At 32.3% G+C, this 18,458-nt stretch overlaps 2 protein-coding genes and 1 pseudogene across 4 annotated transcripts; 2 read left to right on the top strand and 1 right to left on the bottom strand.

The window, feature by feature from the left end:
• The first annotated feature begins 504 nt into the window (after positions 1-504).
• On the top strand, positions 505-6,859 carry LOC148305519 (platelet-activating factor acetylhydrolase IB subunit beta homolog). The gene is made up of 4 exons (XM_088266591.1): positions 505-732; positions 810-1,016; positions 1,135-1,257; positions 4,654-6,859. The coding sequence occupies exons 1-4, from the start codon at positions 667-669 to the stop codon at positions 4,933-4,935; spliced, it is 678 nt and encodes a 225-aa protein (XP_088122717.1). The 5' UTR covers positions 505-666; the 3' UTR covers positions 4,936-6,859.
• A 3,551-nt stretch (positions 6,860-10,410) lies between these two features.
• LOC148305518 (deubiquitinase OTUD6B pseudogene) lies at positions 10,411-12,393 on the top strand (annotated as a pseudogene). The gene has a single exon (XR_015838147.1). The product of XR_015838147.1 is annotated as a deubiquitinase OTUD6B pseudogene (transcript).
• Positions 12,394-12,886: 493 nt separating this feature from the next.
• On the bottom strand, positions 12,887-17,890 carry LOC148305517 (lysine--tRNA ligase-like). Of its 2 annotated transcripts, none has more exons than XM_088266597.1 (8): positions 17,510-17,890; positions 16,675-17,050; positions 16,280-16,531; positions 15,034-15,426; positions 14,334-14,516; positions 14,094-14,254; positions 13,742-13,982; positions 12,887-13,053 (listed from the first exon to the last, which is right to left on the bottom strand). In XM_088266597.1, exons 1-8 carry the CDS (start codon positions 17,623-17,625, stop codon positions 12,958-12,960), a joined length of 1,818 nt encoding a protein of 605 aa, XP_088122723.1. In that variant the 5' UTR covers positions 17,626-17,890; the 3' UTR covers positions 12,887-12,957. The 2 variants fall into 2 exon arrangements, with proteins under 2 accessions (XP_088122723.1, XP_088122722.1); XM_088266596.1 differs by having other exon boundaries at positions 17,794-17,890.
• Between the last annotated feature and the right edge of the window lie 568 nt (positions 17,891-18,458).

Genomic DNA, 18,458 nt, shown 5'->3' with positions numbered 1-18,458 from the left:
TATATATATATATATATATATATAAATATATTTATATATATGTATATAAATATATATATATATATATATATATATATATATATATATATATATATATATATATATATATATATATATATATATATATATATATAAATATATTTATATATATGTATATAAATATATATATATATATATATATATATATATATATATATATATATATATATATATATATATATATATATATATATATATATATTACATATTTACATATATATTTTTACTCATGAATTACATGAAATTATGGTAACTTTTAACATAAAAATTAAATGCACTCACGAGTAGGCATAGGCTACGAAACTTAAAAAGTTGAAGCCTGAGTAGGGTCATGATAAGCGGTGTCTCATAAGCCGTAGCTAGATTTCAGGGTCACTTGGACGTTAGGTAATTTAAAAAAAAATACTCTTCATGGCAACTTAAATACGATACTCAACAACTGTCAAAACTCGATAAAAAATATTTACTGAATTTCGGTCAATTTCGGCTGTCAATTGACGTTTAGCGCGGATGGTCGTATTTAATGATTTTATTAACAGTTTTAACATTCTATCGGATCATTTATTTTGATTTGCTAGTATTTAAGGTTTTATAATATTATTTTTAACTTCTTTAGCACTTTTGGCAATGAATTCATGTGCAGTGGCAGCCGCTGCAAAGGACAATGATGGGGATGATAGGTGGATCAGTATAGTAAGACCTTTAGTGTACCTAAAATGCTGTATGTAAAGTGTTTTTGGATATCAATGAAATGTATTTAAATTTTCTAGCACAATCGGTTTCTTTCGGATGCCAGAGATAAAGACCCCGAAGTGCTCTTTTTGGGTGATTCGATTCTCCAATTCCTAGAGCATACAGATATTTGGAATCAGTGGTTTGCACCATTACATTCCTTAAATTTCAGCATTCATAGCGATCAAACTCAAAACGTGCTATGGAGAATCGTTAATGGAGAATTGGATAATGTCCATCCAAAGGCAAGTACATTTGAAAACATAAACCTAATAAATAAAAAGCACAACATATTTACTTCCTGCACTTTCATCCGAATAGCAAGATCTTCTCAGTATTTATATTGTTTATCTTGTATTTCAGGTCATTGTATTACACGTCGGCACGAATAATATTGATTTCTCTGCAGTTGAAACTGTTGAAGGAATCATGGAAATAGTGCAAACAATTAGACAAAAACATCCAAATGTGTATATTATTATTCCTGTAAGTATTTTTGTTGTTGTATAGTAACAAACATGTGTTAATATGGAAAATTCTCAAAAAATCACATTTGTCTGATATCTGTATACATAGAAAATAAATTTAAAAAGAGAAATATGTATATTAAATACATAAATATTTAAATTTTAAACTATTTCTGTAGGCCCAAATGGCCTGTTATTAAGTTGTGGTAGAGTGGGCTCCAGTATAGAAATTGATACAGAGTCTGAGACACTTGACTCCGGCACCGCAACCCGAATCCATGGAGTCCTCATCCAAATTGACTAAATGGTTGCACCCATCTTTATTTTCAACATCTCATTGTCACTGTTAGAGACTTTGAAAACATTAGTAATAATTTTTGTCTTTGATTGTGAAAAAAATGAATGATGTATCAAATACTGATATAAGATTTTTTTAATAAAAACGTTTTTGCACGGATGGGTCCGAATGGAAACTGAGAATTTCTATACCGAACCAGGAAATATGGCGTGTCCTTACGGAGCTCATTGTAACTGTGTGAAAAAAAGTAAATGGAAAGTACTATAAAGTGCGATTCAACATTAAATAATGAATTACAGCTGTCCCTCATATAGCACGGTTAATTCGTACTGTACTATATCGAAACCAGGTTATATGAGATTTTTATTATTTATTTCTTCTTCTTCTTCTCTAGCTAGGACTGTGTCCTGTTGTTCTTGGAGGAGGATGACCAGCTATCTTTCCATCATTCAGGTGGTCTTCCTGGGGGTTTGTTACCTCTTATGCAATCGTCTGCTGCTATCCTCACCACTTGATACTAACTTGCTCTTCCCTTATGATCTCTCCGGAAACGTCTTCTTACTCTTCCCCATTGCACAAGATCTTCGACATCACAGATTCTTCTTATTTCAGAGTTTCTTATTATGTCACAAAGTGTTAGACCTGCAATATGTCGTAGAGTCTTCATTTCAGTGGTTTTAAGAAGGCTTTTCGTTCCCGTGGTGTCCGCTCTTAAACAAGAGTATGACATGATCAGTATTATGCAGGTCTTATAGATTCTCACCTTACTCTCTTTCAGCGTGTGTTTATTTGTCTATACAGCATCCAGCCACAGCGGTGGCCTTGTTTGCTTACTCTCTTACTTCATCATAGAGGTTAATACTGCTGGAAACTTCGACACCCAAATACTTTAATTGCATCACTTGCTCTATGATTTTATTGTTAATTTATTTATTTATTACATTAATTATGTATGTGCATAAATAAATCAGGGTAATATGTACCGTGTTGTATCTAAACCATGTTTTGTGTAACATCGAAACCGTGTGTTGCGAAACATTGAAATAATATAAATCAAGGCAATGTGTTTTGTGCTACATCGAAATCAAGTCTTAAGGTATAAAATTTTATGATAGCTGAATTTTTATTCCAATAAAACATGCAAATGCAAATTTAAGATAATTTCCAGTTTTTAATCAAAAATAAAAATATGAAATACAGCATTATGATGAAATACAAAAAAATATAAATACAATTCAATAGCTGGGTTGAAGTGTGCGAGTGGAAAAGTAAAACAAGACTTGTCGAGCAGTGCATACCCTTTATTTAAAAAATATCCATGCTTAGCCGCCACGGTTTTATACCGTTCCGTCAGCCGTCCTAACGGTACTCCGGGCGAGCAAGCCGCAGTCTGTGCGCCGTCACCAAACTGATCACATCATACAGTGATAAACATGAATAATTAATTTAACATATATCCCGGCGCCTGTAGGTGTTGTCTGCATAGCGGAAAAGTCCTTTATTGGGAGACAATCGCCCTACAGACATGCGCTGGGTTCCTAATAATTGTTAAATACAAAATTTAAGTAATGGCGGCTAGACGTCTGCTACAGATCCTATTAGAAGTTTGGCCTCTTAACAAAAGGTCCATGCAAAAAAGAGATTAAACTGATCTGTATCTGTCCCAAGTGTTAAAACTTCTTTGTAAAACAATACTTTTTATTAATATCTGACCTATTCAAGCGAATTCATTGTAAATAATTCCTCCTGATTGTATAACGGTGATCATTTCCTTCATGTTGCTACAACTCTGGTGCACTTTCTTCGGTTGATGCTCTTCAGGCATCTTTCACTATGAAGATTGAGATTTTATCTTGAGATCATTACCATTAAGCCACGTCTTATCCCCAATAATGACCTTTTTTATCATTTCCAGATTGTTTCTGATTTTCAGTGTACCGGGTGACTTCCACATGATTACTCCTTTGGTTTTTGTCAACAGCCTTAGATTGAATTGAGATCCATAACATTTGGAACTAATTCTCCAATCTTCGCTTAGAACTCTTGACACAATTTTTTTTAAATTCCTTTGTCTTCTACCTCTCAAACAGTCCAATAAAGGTTTTCATTAATTAAAACTTAAACTCACTCTTTCTTTGGGAGTTTTTACCATTGCAAGTCTACCAGAACAATAATTGCTTTGATACGATGTATGATCACTTATATAACCTTAACCATTCTTCAATATGTGTAATACTCATGGATTAATTGCTATATTCTTTAGAATAATGTTTTAAGTTTCCGATAACAAATGGCCGAGTATTTGGCAAAATTTAATGCGTACTCTTGTTCCATGCATTAGTCATCATGAAATACATGTTCTCAATACATGTTCTCATGCGTACCGTTGTCTACTAAAGATTCGCAGGACCATGTTACCTGGTAGAGGTAACATGGTCCCTAACGCCTAAGTTTGAGGTTAGAGCATAAGGTCGTATATGTATTTTAATTTCGACATTTTTGTGATTATGGATATTGTTGATTAAATATGGTTTTGTCAGAAAATCATAGATGAAAAATCCATATTGCTCAGTTATTATTTTGAATTCACAATGTAATTTTTTGCTGTAAAATTAAAAACATAATTCGTAAAAAGCGGTAAATTTTATAAATTGTGCATATTATCATTTTATCACTGAGGTGTAATGTTTTCATTAGTTACATTGAATTAGCTTTTAATTGACAATGATATATTGGGAGAAGTCCTTTTCTTTATATTTAGTATTATTTATCTTACAATAGAGTGGATGATGTAGAATTTCATTTTAAATAGTGTCATCCTATTTTCTATGTTTACTGGTTATAAATATCGTGGCCGAAGCAATCTATAGTGACATTTGAACTAGCTGATAAGATAGGCCATTTGACCCATTGAGATCTTATAAAATGCATAACTGCTAGCAAGATCTCTATAATGTGATTCATGGGCAGAGTTGATTTGAAATGTTTCTGTAGTGTGTTAATCTTATTCTAGTGTGTTAATCTTATTATATCACTCTGAAATACACTTTTGTATTTATTTTTAGTAAAATGTGCTGTTTTGAAAATTTTGTTAATATTTATTGTTTTTTTTTTTAGAGTTTGCTTCCTAGAGGACAACATCCAAATAAACTTAGAGATAAAAATAATAAAGTAAATGAACTATTAAAAGAAAAGGTTTCGAGCATGAATAGAGTGGAAGTTGTGTCGATCGACAAAGGATTTGTGCAACCAGATGGTACTATTAGTCACTATGACATGCATGATTATTTACTTCTAACTAACGCCGGATGTCGAAAAGCTTTCGAACCGCTCTATGAAATCCTTACCCAGATTTTATCCGAAGGAGAAGTGGAAAAAGATCTTACACCATCTGAATGAATATTAATTTTTAGATTAGTGAGTAATCTGTTAATTTATTTTAAACTTAAGATATTTAAATTGTGATTCAAAAAAGTTTTGTAAATTTCTATACGACACTCCTACTCGCATCCAAATATACTCTTTGAATAATTCCATTTATTTTTCTAATGAGTTGTATTTTAAATGACCTGATTAACTTTATATAATATTTGCAATCTCAGTACATATACATTTTTCTGCGCTTTTAATCGATTCAAAGCGGATCTAACTGTTAAAGTGTGTTTACTTTTTTTCTGTTCTAAGCTTTAAATTAACATACTTTAAAAGTTGATAGCTTTAAGGAATCAAGTCACAGAATTCCTTACACTTTGTTGTTTTCAAACGATGAAAAATTTATAGTTTAGACTTAGATTTAGGTGTCTGCTTTTTGTAAAAGTTATGCATGAATTTTAGAAACTTATTTTGTTCCATTATGTACATATATTTTAGCCATATAGAAACGTGTAGATTTTTTTTATTCTACGTATGAGGTAAACTGCATATTTTAACTTTTCATTGCTCATGAATTTAAATTATTTAATATTATTGGTGGTACCATTTTTTTATGTTTTAAGTCAGGCATATTTTTTTTTTAGTTTTAACATAAATTTTTTTTTAAGATTGATTTTTACTTCATTTTTACAGTACATTTATATGAAAGGTGTTTGAACATGAATGAATGTTTATTATGTATAACTTAATACTGTTTATTCCAAATTACTTAAAATGATGTGTTCTCAATTTTTGTATAAATTATGATTATATAAATTCCATTCCTAATAAATACTTAAAATAACCTATTATGTATTATACACGGGGGACTGCTGGATTACAGGATAAACTTGTTTGCAATAAATTCTAAATATGTTCCTTCTTTGTTGTGCATACTCTATTGCAATAAATATAAATACATTGAATTATCTTGAAAGCAAAGCATATTGGAAATTTCTGAAAATTTTAAGATCTAAATTATACAATCTTTATAATCAGCAATTGATTTAGGGACCACTGTCACAATGGTTTATGAAACATTATGATAGTGGATCTATATTTTTTATTAACCTAACATTCTACATTGGAGATTCTTTAAATACTACAGGGTATTAAAAGTATTTTATTACCAAATAATTTATACTACCTCACCAAATAAAATAATTTAATATCCCTTAATATATGCAAATTAAGTGTAATTAATGTTATAAAGTATTTTTATTTTCATTGGCATTTAACATTTCTTACCTTATTTACGGCTGTTTTCTTATTGTTGAGGTAATATTGCAGATTGACCTTCTTACTATAGTAATAATGTTGCGAGTCGTGACATTTTTATTTATCTAGCAACCGAAATTACTAATATTTCAGTGATTGTTAAATATTTTTTCCAAATTCATTAAAGTCCTAATTTCCATTTCAAAAGAATTTCTTCTTTGAGTATTGAAGTAAATAAAAATAAAATGTACGCATATTTTGTATATCACATTCCTCTTTACAAAAATGAACACTGTTTAGTTATATTTTGATAATTTAATTAAAATGTATAATATTTTTATATTGCTTATTTTGTATGTATTGGTTTTGTAAAATTTGATAAAAGTGACTAAAGTAGTCGCATTGATCAGAACCCTGCTCAAGTTAATGATTGTAGTGTTTCAAATAGTCAACCCCACTCAGGGTTGGACTGGAAGGCGCCCGGAAGGTCTCGTGTAAGTTCCTCGATGAAATTAACTCTAACTAGTAAGGCCTTATGGAATAAGAAAAAAGATGTAACGTAAAAATTCTCTATTTGAAATTTCTTGTTAAATATTTAATTTTACACACGCACGATGGTTTTTAACATAATTCTTTACTTTTATTGCACAATGAATTGTAATTATTTTTAAAAATTTATTCCTGAATTGCAGAAAAAAAATCTAAATAACCACTACAAACCTAAAGATATTCTGACTTTTTGCATTAACATATTTTTCTTTTTCTTAACTATTGTGCGTAGGACAGCTAAAAAAATACCTTCCCCTTAATCCTATTGCTAAAATTTTAGCCGCCTACCTCTGGCCCTACTCCCATCTTCCAAATTTGTCCTCGCAAGTTTGTCAACACCTTTGGACAAATAGAAATGTAAGCAAAAATTGGCGGTTGATGTTATTATTCAGAAATATAATATTGATTTTTGCATTTGAATTTCATAGATTATTAGAGTGAAGGATGGGGATGGGAGATGAGATCTAAATTATACAGATCTTCTAAGCAGGAGTTTAGTAACTTATTTACAACACAAACAGCTTCCATTCAAACACTGTTAATCTGATCCCTCTATCTATATCTTTTAGGGTTCAAATAAACGAATCTCTTTTGTTTATCTTGTTCTGTTACTTGAAGATGTACGTACATGCTGCCACGTAATGAGATGGGATTTAAACTAATCTTGTGAATTGTTTAAAATAACCGGGTAGATAATTAACAAAAAAATCATCAGATGAAAACTTTTGTCTAATTCAATCTGCGGATAATATTTACATATAAAATGATATTTTTAACTGAATGCAATCATTTTAAGGGTATTTATGGTTTATGGGATAATCGATTGTAATCTAGAATAATTTTATGTTGAGTAATGCTGAATAATATGTAACTAGGTTAGTAATTTATCCCACACATTAAATATGTAATGCTTTACACATTCATAAATCCGTATTCACTAATCTTGTCAAAATTTAACCTCGTAACAAAACTCCATATAAAAAATAGGCGGTACCTCATTCCGTGTATCATACCATCATACAGTTAAATTCTGCTTTCAGGATTCTATTTTACCATATTGGTGTAAAGCGCTGATAATTTACTAATGAATATGATGATTTTAACTGCATGAGAGTGGTATACAGTGGGTGTGAACCGGCCTAACAAGTTTTTTGTTATTGGAAGTTCATATCGCTCACTCCTTTCAAGAACGTCATAAATCAAAAAACTAGATTTTTCAGGAGAACGTTTTTGAAGTTTAAAAATATAATACAATGTAATAAAAATAAATTACTAGCCACTTATTGAACTTTTTGCTGTGCAACAGATCTTTTTAGGTAAAACTTGAAGATTTTTTCTCCATTTGAAAAATATTTAGTACATTTAAAAAAAAAGTTAAACAATACCATTTCTTCAAAATGCAAAAAAAAAAACACTTTCTGCCCTGTAGCGGGTAAATATTAAGTTAAAAATATGCCTCTTTTGCTGGGATATAGTACATTTTCTGGGCATTCCGAAAACATCCACAACTGAAAATTGACAATTTTTGATTTATGACGTTCTTGAAAGGAGTGAGCGATATGTTACTCCAACTACACATTGTATATATGTTTTTAAAAGACATTTAGTTTTAAGAATACTACAAGTATGCTTAAAATAATTTGGCAGTATGCAACGGCTGTTAGGAATTAAATTAGCATTTGTGATATTTGAATAAACATTATCGTATTGAATAGCATTGCTTTTTCATGTGGTGAATCTCAGAAGACTGTTGATTTGAAATGTGATGTTTTATTTTCAAATTATTGTCAGAAATGCTGGGCAAATACTTTTCGAGTTTTGTAAAATTTGGATGCTGCTTGGATATATGTACATATGTTGTGTGCCTGGTATATCACCAAAGACAAGCAAAGTAAAGCTCAATTTATAATATGTCGTATTTCATTTTTACCCCTTACTACCCTTACAAAAATTAGAGGATATTCATACCTTAGAAGACATTCAGGTACCCTGATCATATATTCACTTTATGATCTAGGTACCTGAGTATCTGTCATCTACCCAATACACCCATACCTCGCTTTACGGCCTAGATACGTTCCACGAAACTTGGCCGTAAAGCGAAAAGCCATATAAAGAATCAATTATTCCAATACAAATTCAATGGGATCGGTTCCAAAATTCTTAAATATGTAAAATGCTTTATCTTTCAAAATACATTTTATCTTTTTATTTCATTTCAATAAAAAATACATACATAACACCTACAAACATTTGTACATAAAATAATGACAGACTCCAAGAACTGACAATAATCTATAAACAAAAATGAAACAACTTCATGTTACATAAAATATGTGTATGTTTACATACATAATTTTTTTAATGGGTTTAATATGAAGAATTGGTAACCTGCGGATCACTGTTGTCATCATTTTTCGCTGGCAAGGATGGGTCTGGTTTAAAAAAATGTCCAACGTAGTTTGTCTTGTCTATTTCGTCCTGTAGTGATTGGCAACGTGTAGATGTACATCGAAAATATTTTTTTTGCCGTTATAGCGAAACATTTTAGGCCGTAAATCGAAAACGTGCGAAGAGGGCCGTTATAGCGAAATGCCGTATAAACAGCGGCCGTATAGCGAAGTATGGGTGTATACATGATGTTTGTAAAATAACGTTTCGAAAAACTTTTTCAGTAAATCTTCTCCACCTTTTTAGTAAATCTTCTTCTTCTTCTAACCCTCATCAGCACCCTATAGTGCATAGGGCACTGCATCATATTGTCGCAGTGTTATCTTGATCGTTACTTACATGAAGGCAAGGTGATCACTCCTGCGCTTCGGAGACCAGTCCGGGGTAATATTAAATAAATAAAACTAACTAACTAACCATCAAGCCGCTTCCCCGCAAGGGTAGGCAGAGAGAATCAAACGCCACACCACTCTGTCTTTGCAAACATTCTTTGCCTCTTCTACATTCATGCATCTCCTCATACATACCCGACGATTATTACGACTCCTGACCCGACCGCTTTCAAGTATTTGACATACCTGATTGTGCCAAGTTTTCCTCGGTCGTCCTCTGCTTCTTTTTCCAACTACATTCGCCCCATAAATTTGTTTAACCGTTCTTTCTTCACTCATACGCTCCACATGTCCAAACCATCTCAATACACCTTTCTTAATTTTATCGATAATGCTTATCTCAGCCTTACATTCTTTCCTTATTTCATCATTCGAACATCTATCAAACATTGTTTTGCCACACATTCGTATGAGGGATCGCATTTCGACTGCATTCAGTCTGCTTTCATCCTTCTTTTGCCAATTCCATGCTTCGCTTCCATACATAAGGGTTGGAACCAGAACTCCATTGTGTACTGCCAGTTTAGCTTCCGCTGATAGATTTTTAATTGCTAAAACTGATTTTAGTGCACCATTCACTCTGTTCCTAGCATTCACTCTCCTTTTTATGTCTTTATCATTAAATATGAGTGAAATCACAAATTTTTATTTTTACCCCCCCTGGGAATCGAACCCAGGACCTCCAGCACGGTAGCTAAACACGCTAACCATTACACCACTGAGGTTTTAGTAAAAATCAACAATCTTCTATATAAAATTACATTACATTTGAAAATACGGTAGTACTTACCTGACGTATCATAAATTGGAAGCCTTTGTCTATGGCGTTGAAATGTAGTAAACGTTAATTTGGTTGTCTTTGTAATTTGTTGTTGACGTTTCCGAGGTTTGTGTTGTTCCGTTTTTCTTCATTTCTTTTAAGTTACCATATACAATTACGATGTCAGATGATGAAGCTAAATTAACAATTGATCAAAAACATAGAAAAGAAAAAAAAGAACTTCAAGCAAAAATACAAGCCCTTAAAAAAGTAGCATCTAAAAGTGATAAAAAGAAAAAGAAAGACATCCAAGAAGAAATTTTGAGGTTAGAAACCGAACTGGAGTGTAGACATTTAGAAGAGTTAAATGTTTCGAAACAAGAGTCTCTTCCAAAATCTGAAAATAATATTTTACTTGAAGATGTTGCACCGAGGATATCCAAAGCACAAAAACGCAGAGATAAGAAGGCGGCTGAAGATAAAGTTAGGGAGAAGATGATTTTAGAACAAGAGGTCGAAAACGTTAATGGACCTCGCAATATTGAAATTCAAACAATAAAGAAAATTCTCACTGAGAGGGGATTGACTCTTCATATTATTCCTTCCAATGGTGACTGTTTGTATGGTGCAATAGCTCACCAATTATTAATCACTAATAGGCAACCATCCTCCGTAGTAAGTTTAAGAAAACTAACCGCAGATTACATAAGGAATCACAAAGATAATTTCATGCCTTTTTTATCCGATTTAGAAACTGGAGATATGTTAACCGATGAACAATTTGAAGAATATTGCGATAATGTTGCCAATACTACAACATGGGGAGGACAGGTAGAACTACAAGCATTGTCGGAGATCCTCAAATGCAGCATTCAGGTTTTACAATCGACGATACCTTCAGTTATTACACAAGGAGAAAAATTTGAAGGTGCTCCTTTAGTAATTACTTATCATCGACACATGTTTGGACTGGGTGAACATTATAATTCTACTAAAGCTATAGAAACAGAAAATAAAACAAGTGATGAATTTAATAACTGACTATAGTAGACTCCCGCTAATCCGAACATCCGGTTAATCCTCACATAGTAATGAAATAATTTGTTTTTCATGTGAAAAAAATAAGCATCTTAAGGAATTCATGCTTAAAAGAATGAAAATAAGTGCATGTTGTCAAATCAATTCATAGCTCTACTCTCACACATAAAAACACAAACACTGAACAGAAAATCTGACGCTTACACTAAACAATAGGTTAACCTATGCACTGGCGACTGATGGATGACAGAAGTGGTGTTGGCGTGCAGCGCAAAGAGGGAGAGGGAAAGTACACTGTGGTCCGAAAATGAGCATCTGTTCACAATACGCTCACATCAAGTTACAATAGATACTCAACGCTAAAAGCAATGAGGTACATATGTACTGTATTGAAACAACTGTTAGCCGTGAACTGTATTAATCTATTATTACATAGATACAGAAGAGTAGTCTGTTCCGAAAACATATATCTACATACTATCCGCCACTATTATAACACAAGCGACTGGTTCTTTCACTTCCAACCACGTTAAGTTATTTCGGCTAATCCGAACAAGGTCCGGTCCCAATTAGTTCGGATTATCGGGACTGCTGCATATCACAACTTTTCTATTTTAAGACTGCTGTAACTATTATACAAATATTTTTTTTATTGTATTTCTGCTGGCGTTTGACTTTTATCCCTCTCTAGGAGATTGTTTATTCTTGTATCCATAAAACATTTTTCGGGGTTTTAAAAAAAGAACACCCTTATCATAAGTAAATGTCCCTTCTCTAACAAAATTAATAGAAAATAATTACAAATTGATCAATTTATTTTCCCTCCTTTTTTAATTACTTCCGGTTGACTGTTGCCTTAATTTCTTATGTGCTGTTGCTGTTTTTTTTTTAAATATTTTTTTTTTATTATAATGTAAGAATATGTTAATATGTATAATGTAATGTGTATTAATAGCGAATTAGTTTTATACACAAATTTTCTGAATATGTATTTATTTACAAAATCATGTAAAAATATCAATAAATACAAAACAAAAAAATGAATTTATTGTATTTAGTTCATTCATCAAACAATTTTTTGATCATTTACAGCATGTATTTTAACCTCCCTGCATAAGAAATACACAGTAGAATCAAGTGATCCCTTGAAAGGATATGTTACAGCTTTGTACTAATTTACTTGATTTATTAACTTGTTGTTTGCGGCTAGTTTTTTCATCAACCCCGACTCTAATTAGTACACTAATTAGGGTCGTTTACTAATCACAAGTAACCGCAAACCTAACTCCGGTCCATACATTGTTTTTTGGCGTCTTGCGCTGTACCAAAAGTAAGCAAATAGAATGCATATAAGCGTCTCCCGCTCTATACTAGTTTGTTAAAGACGCGTTTAAGCGTTTCCCGCAAACAGTAAAAAGCAAATGTGGTTGGCAATAGAAGCAGAGGAAAACCGAAGAAATCTTGGTATGATTAAGTATTTCAAATGTTTGAAGGTAGTCAAGGTCAGGAGTCGGAATAATCGGAATGCCACTTAGTGTTTGGTTATTTATTTTAGGTAATAAATATATGATAAAATAGGTTGTTGCAAATAGACACAATAAATCAGACTGGCTTTGCATCAATAATATTACTTTCCACAGATTCAGTGTTGTGTTTATTTGGGTCATCGGGCTTCATCGCGGGGAACAATAGCACTTCCTAAAAATAAAAATATATTGAAAAAAAAAGAAGTTCTGAAAACAGACAAGTGTGAATTTTCCTCCTGATAATCATAGGAGTTTTATAAGTCTCATTTTTTTTGAGAATGTGAAAACAACTCTCCTCACCCCCCTTGATAATAACATTAATAATAGTCCTAAAAATATAGGAAAAGAAAACCCTTTTGCCCCTTCTATCAATATAAAAATTGTTGGTGTGAATATATTTGGACGGGATCTCAGGTAAATGTAGTAATCCTAATTTAATACTAAAAAATAATCCAGTCAAAACTATATACATATTCAACACTCCCATGTCAGCCACCGGTGGCTGAAACAAGGCATTTTAATTGTGTCTCGTTAGCCGACAATACGCAATTCCCTTGTGTCAGCCACTGGTGGCTAATGTAGCCAATGTGTTAACTATATAATTATTGATATCTCAACATAGATGAAGAAGAATATGGAGGTCTGAGTATTTACAGGGCTTACGACCTATCACAGGCTGATTTTAAGTGGTCACTTTATACACATGTAATATCCACATTACTACCCATTACATATTGACAACCACACTACTCAAATTTAGGAAATTGTATTTATCCTTCAATTGACACCTTCTTTCACATGCTAGATCTCAGGACCATCAATAGAGATCTTTATAAAATAACTTATTTCATAATTTATACCTTGATATTGTTGGCGTCCGTGAGGAACATGGTAAGCCGGTCAATGCCCATTCCCCACCCTCCCGTGGGTGGAAGGCCATACTCCAGAGCAGTACAGAAGGATTCGTCCACTCCTTGTGCTTCATCATCTCCGGCCGCCTTGTCTTTAGCTTGTTGATCAAACCGCTCTCTCTGGACAACTGGGTCATTCAACTCCGTGTACGCATTACAAATTTCCTTCTTCATCACAAACAGTTCAAATCTGTGAAACAATTACCATTATGTTTAAATCAGATGACATTTCTGGGATGCGTTTGGTCAGATGCAAGCATTTTACACCGCAAAAATGGATAAGTTTATATATTAAATTAACCTTTCCGTAAGTCCTGAATCATTCCTATGATACTTGGCAAGGGGACTCATAATTTGAGGATGATCACAAATGAAAGTTGGGTTGATGCAAGTCTCTTCCAAGAATTGTCCAACTAGCTTGTCTAGTAACCTTGCCGTAGTCCTGGGAGGTGGGCAATCCACCTGCGCAAAACAAGGACACAATAAATATATATAATATAAATATAAATAGTCTCATTTACTCATTTCCCAATTACATTACCTCATGTTTCATACATAACGAACTTAGAAATTGATTTGCTTCTGGTGTTCCAAGTTGGTCAGACTTAGGGAATTTGACTTTCAGTATTTCTTCTAGAGAAGAAATCATAGTTACTTTCTTGAAAGGCGGAGTGAAGTCAATTTCTACTTCCTCACCAGACGGACCGTCGGGATGGTATTTGATCTGAAAATATAAAGAATTAAAAGCCATTCTATTAAGTATTTAATAAAATTCTTATTTATACCCACATCCAAATACAATGGCGCATAGAGGATTGCATTATATTGATGCACTATTATCTTGATTGTTAATTATGTAAAGGCAAGGTGATCAGTCCTACCTTTAAGGTAACAGTCCGGGGTGACATCAAATAAATACTAGAGTTAAAAATCACTTGTATGTATTTATTTCGACCCCACCGAGAATTTAAATAATAGTGGAGAAGTAATTTATTTAAGTTATCGATATAATAGTAAAATACATAGATGTTAACTTCCATATGTAATATGTGCCAACAGAAAAACTTTGGACCTCATAAGAAATATTTATTGATGTGCTCTGGCAGATAAATATCCCATAAATGATATTTATCTGGGACCGGCACATTAGTAATGGCATCCTAAAGGAGGGATGACATTTTATTTACTAGTAGTCAATAAGCATTTACTTTTTTCACATAATGTAAAAGTTTTATGCAAACCTTGTAAGACCCATGAATACTCTTGACCATTCCAGAGACCATAGTTTCTGTAATAGACATTATATCATGATAGTCTGCATACGCCATGTAGAATTCACAGGTAGTAAATTCAGGATTGTGAGTTAAATCAATTCCTTCATTTCGGAATTGTCTTCCTATCTCATAGACCCGATCCAATCCTCCGACAACTAGTATTTTATGGTAGAGTTCAGGGGCTATTCTCATGAATAGATCCATGTTCAAATCATTATGATGAGTCACAAAAGGTTTAGCAGTAGCTCCTCCCGCAATCATGTTCATCATCGGCGTTTCAATTTCTAAAAATCCCAATTCATCCAGAAATCTTCGTACGTAGGCAATTATCTTAGCTCTGGTGTAGAAGGTTTGTCTAACCTGTGAAAATATACACATTGTTATAGCAATCATACGCAACACAAGACACAGGGTCATCTCTAACCAATAGATAAACACAACTTTGACTAACTCTTAGCAGTACTTGCAAAGGGTGGAAAAAAGATTTTATAATAGTAAAAATCTTCATAACATTAAGGGTGACATTTCTTGATTGCCTAAGGGTAGAACTAAAACAAAGGGATAGCTCCAATACTTCCAACTAAAACTGATAAATAAAATTAGGGTACCAACTTTTACCCTTTATCTCAAATGCAAAAAGACAAATTATTTTTGCATCCTTAGTACTTTTTAATTTCTGAATTATTTTTCATAATTATTTTGAAAACAATTACTAATTGATAGATTTATAAAAAGTGTTACATAACATTAGTTTTTTATCGGAACATTGTAAAGTGTGTTAATTTATTCTTCATATTATTTTAGATATTTATTTACATAATTTTAGAAATCGCATAAAATATAAAGTCAAGCCAATGTCGAAATCGGAATTGGCGTAATAAATACGATGTCGAGCCGCACTCGACATAGGAGTGGTAAGGGTTGAAACAAAATATTTAAAAATTCATCTCACAGAATGGGAAGGTTCCATACATATTGTTCATTACGTAGCAATGTTACATGTAATATAAATATGTAAAGAAAGGCCAAACGAAAGCTATGCATCAAAATAAAGTAATAAAACATATTCGGAGCATTTTTGGGTTTGTCCAAATCCTTGTTTACGAATCTGGGTTTTTCTACCCCGGAGTTATTTTTACATTTTGACATCTCAACATTCTTCTCCATCAAAATGTAATAATAAAATATACATTGTTATTACATAATAATTTACCTTATCATTAAGAATGAGATCCAAATAACGCTGCCTGAATCTTGTCTCCTTGTCTTTAAGACCAAAATGTAAATGAGGAAGCATATGAAGACAAGGAGATAATAATGTTAATTTTGTGGGCATAATAGAAAGCTCTCCTTTTTTTGTTTTTCCGGGGTGACCGACAACGCCAATTATATCCCCTCTCCGAAGTTTGGCCGTATCTTTCTCAAATTTTTCATCGGATCCGTATATCTTAGCGTTTGCCATCACCTGCAACCATTTACAAATTGACATTGGTTTGTGCATTTAAATTGAATGGAGAAAACATATTGTTTTATTGCTTCGAAATATCAAAATGTGTCAAAATTTATTTAATTTGGAATACCAGTGATTATTTAGAAAACATTTAGAACCTGAATTTTAACTCCTTCTCCACGTAAATCATAAAATGCTAACTTTGCGCCAGATTCTCGGATGGCATGAACTCTTCCTGCAACTGATAAAGTAATGTCTTCCAACATCTGGCCATCGTTCAGATTTGAATATTTGGCTATAAATTCAGAAAGTGAAGTATCGACATGAAATTTATGAGGATATGGGTGATCTTCGGGAATTCCAGTTGATTTTAATGCTGCAACAGCTGCAGATCTTAATTTAAAGAATTCATTGGGACTTATTTCCTCCTCTTTGGGTTTACTTTTATCAGAACTCTGGTTTTCCACAACTGTCGCTGCTTTTTCTGATTTAGTTTTAGCCTTTTGTTCAAGTTTCAGACGCCTTTTCAGCTCACTGAAAGTATAAAGCGTTAACATTAAACATTATCTCGTTGATTTCAATGATTGAAATAATCAGCAGTGATTTCCGAATCGGCAAATTTGGACATCGGCAATAATTAAGATTGGTCAAAAAAGGTAAACTATGCGAGTGATAAAAATATATTACAGATTTTTTATGCACCAATTACTTAATAACAATATAAATATTACCGGTTGTATACACACACATATGTTTTAATCAGACAATATCAATTCTATTCTAATCCTCTTTTCATTGTGTAAAATTCATTACATTTTTTTATTTGAAGGATTCTAATTTTATTTTTAACCATATATTAAAAATATCCTTAAATAAATAAGATCATCGATCAATGTTTAAATTTCAGAGATAACTGTAAGTGATCAAAATGCACGCAACAAAAAAGTAATCGACCGATTAGGAAACACTGATCGGGTTAAGACTCTTTAATACCGTTCTTCGCTAACGAGTTCACATTTGCTCATCGTACGTGGATGTAGATATATCCTGTTTAGATAAGTTTTAGGTATACTCGTTGCAATCAAAACTTTACATCCCGCTCTAAACATGATTATTCGAAACCTGAGTCGTATGCTTAAAAATTTACATCATCCAACCATTCGACACGACTCGGAATTATTATAGGTTATAATGTGATAAAATGATATTATACTTAAAGTATAACCGACAACTAAAGAGGTAACTATAAATAAACGTTTGTATCAACTTCAACTCACTTTTTTGATAACTTTTCATTGACTTCATCGGCCATGGTGGCAAATTTAAAAAAAATCAAAAGTGCACAACGTGACCGGATTCGACAAACGACAAACTAAATTTGACAGCAAAAAAAAAATATTACCAAAGACAAAGATCATATTCATTCTGGCAACATCCGTTTCATCGACAAAAGTGGACGAAATTTAAATTGGAAACGGGTGCTACCAGACATGCGGAAATATTGTTTGACCAGGAGTTTGTTGAGACCCATGCAACAGAAGCAGTACTAGAGACCAAAGAACTAGCTCTCAAATTAAAAATGGACAGATGCTTTAAGTTACATGAGAATACATATATACCGTTTGGAAAAGAGTTTTGGTACAATCAGAACAAAACAATAATAAAGCAGCAAAAGACGTTGAAACAGATTACGAAGACATAATTTACGAAGTATACAGATCCCCTTGGGAATTTTCTCTGATACCCACAGTAAAATTTATCAAGTTTTCTTCGGTCAATTAATAAGTTTAAAATCACAATCACAGGGACTTCAGATGCACTAGAAATCTATGAAATCCAGAAAATCTATGATATCCAGAAAAGGTAAGACTAACAGGCATTGAGCATAAAAATATCATTAACTGCCTGAATAATAAAATAATAACAATAAAGTAATTAAAAT

This window comes from Brachycentrus maculatus, unplaced genomic scaffold (assembly GCF_059751285.1).
Source record: "Brachycentrus maculatus isolate JH-2025_06_01 unplaced genomic scaffold, ASM5975128v1 h1tg000271l, whole genome shotgun sequence".
Classification (NCBI taxonomy): domain Eukaryota; kingdom Metazoa; phylum Arthropoda; class Insecta; order Trichoptera; family Brachycentridae; genus Brachycentrus; species Brachycentrus maculatus.
Note: the sequence above shows the minus strand (reverse complement) of the source record. Positions and strands in the feature narration are given on the sequence as shown.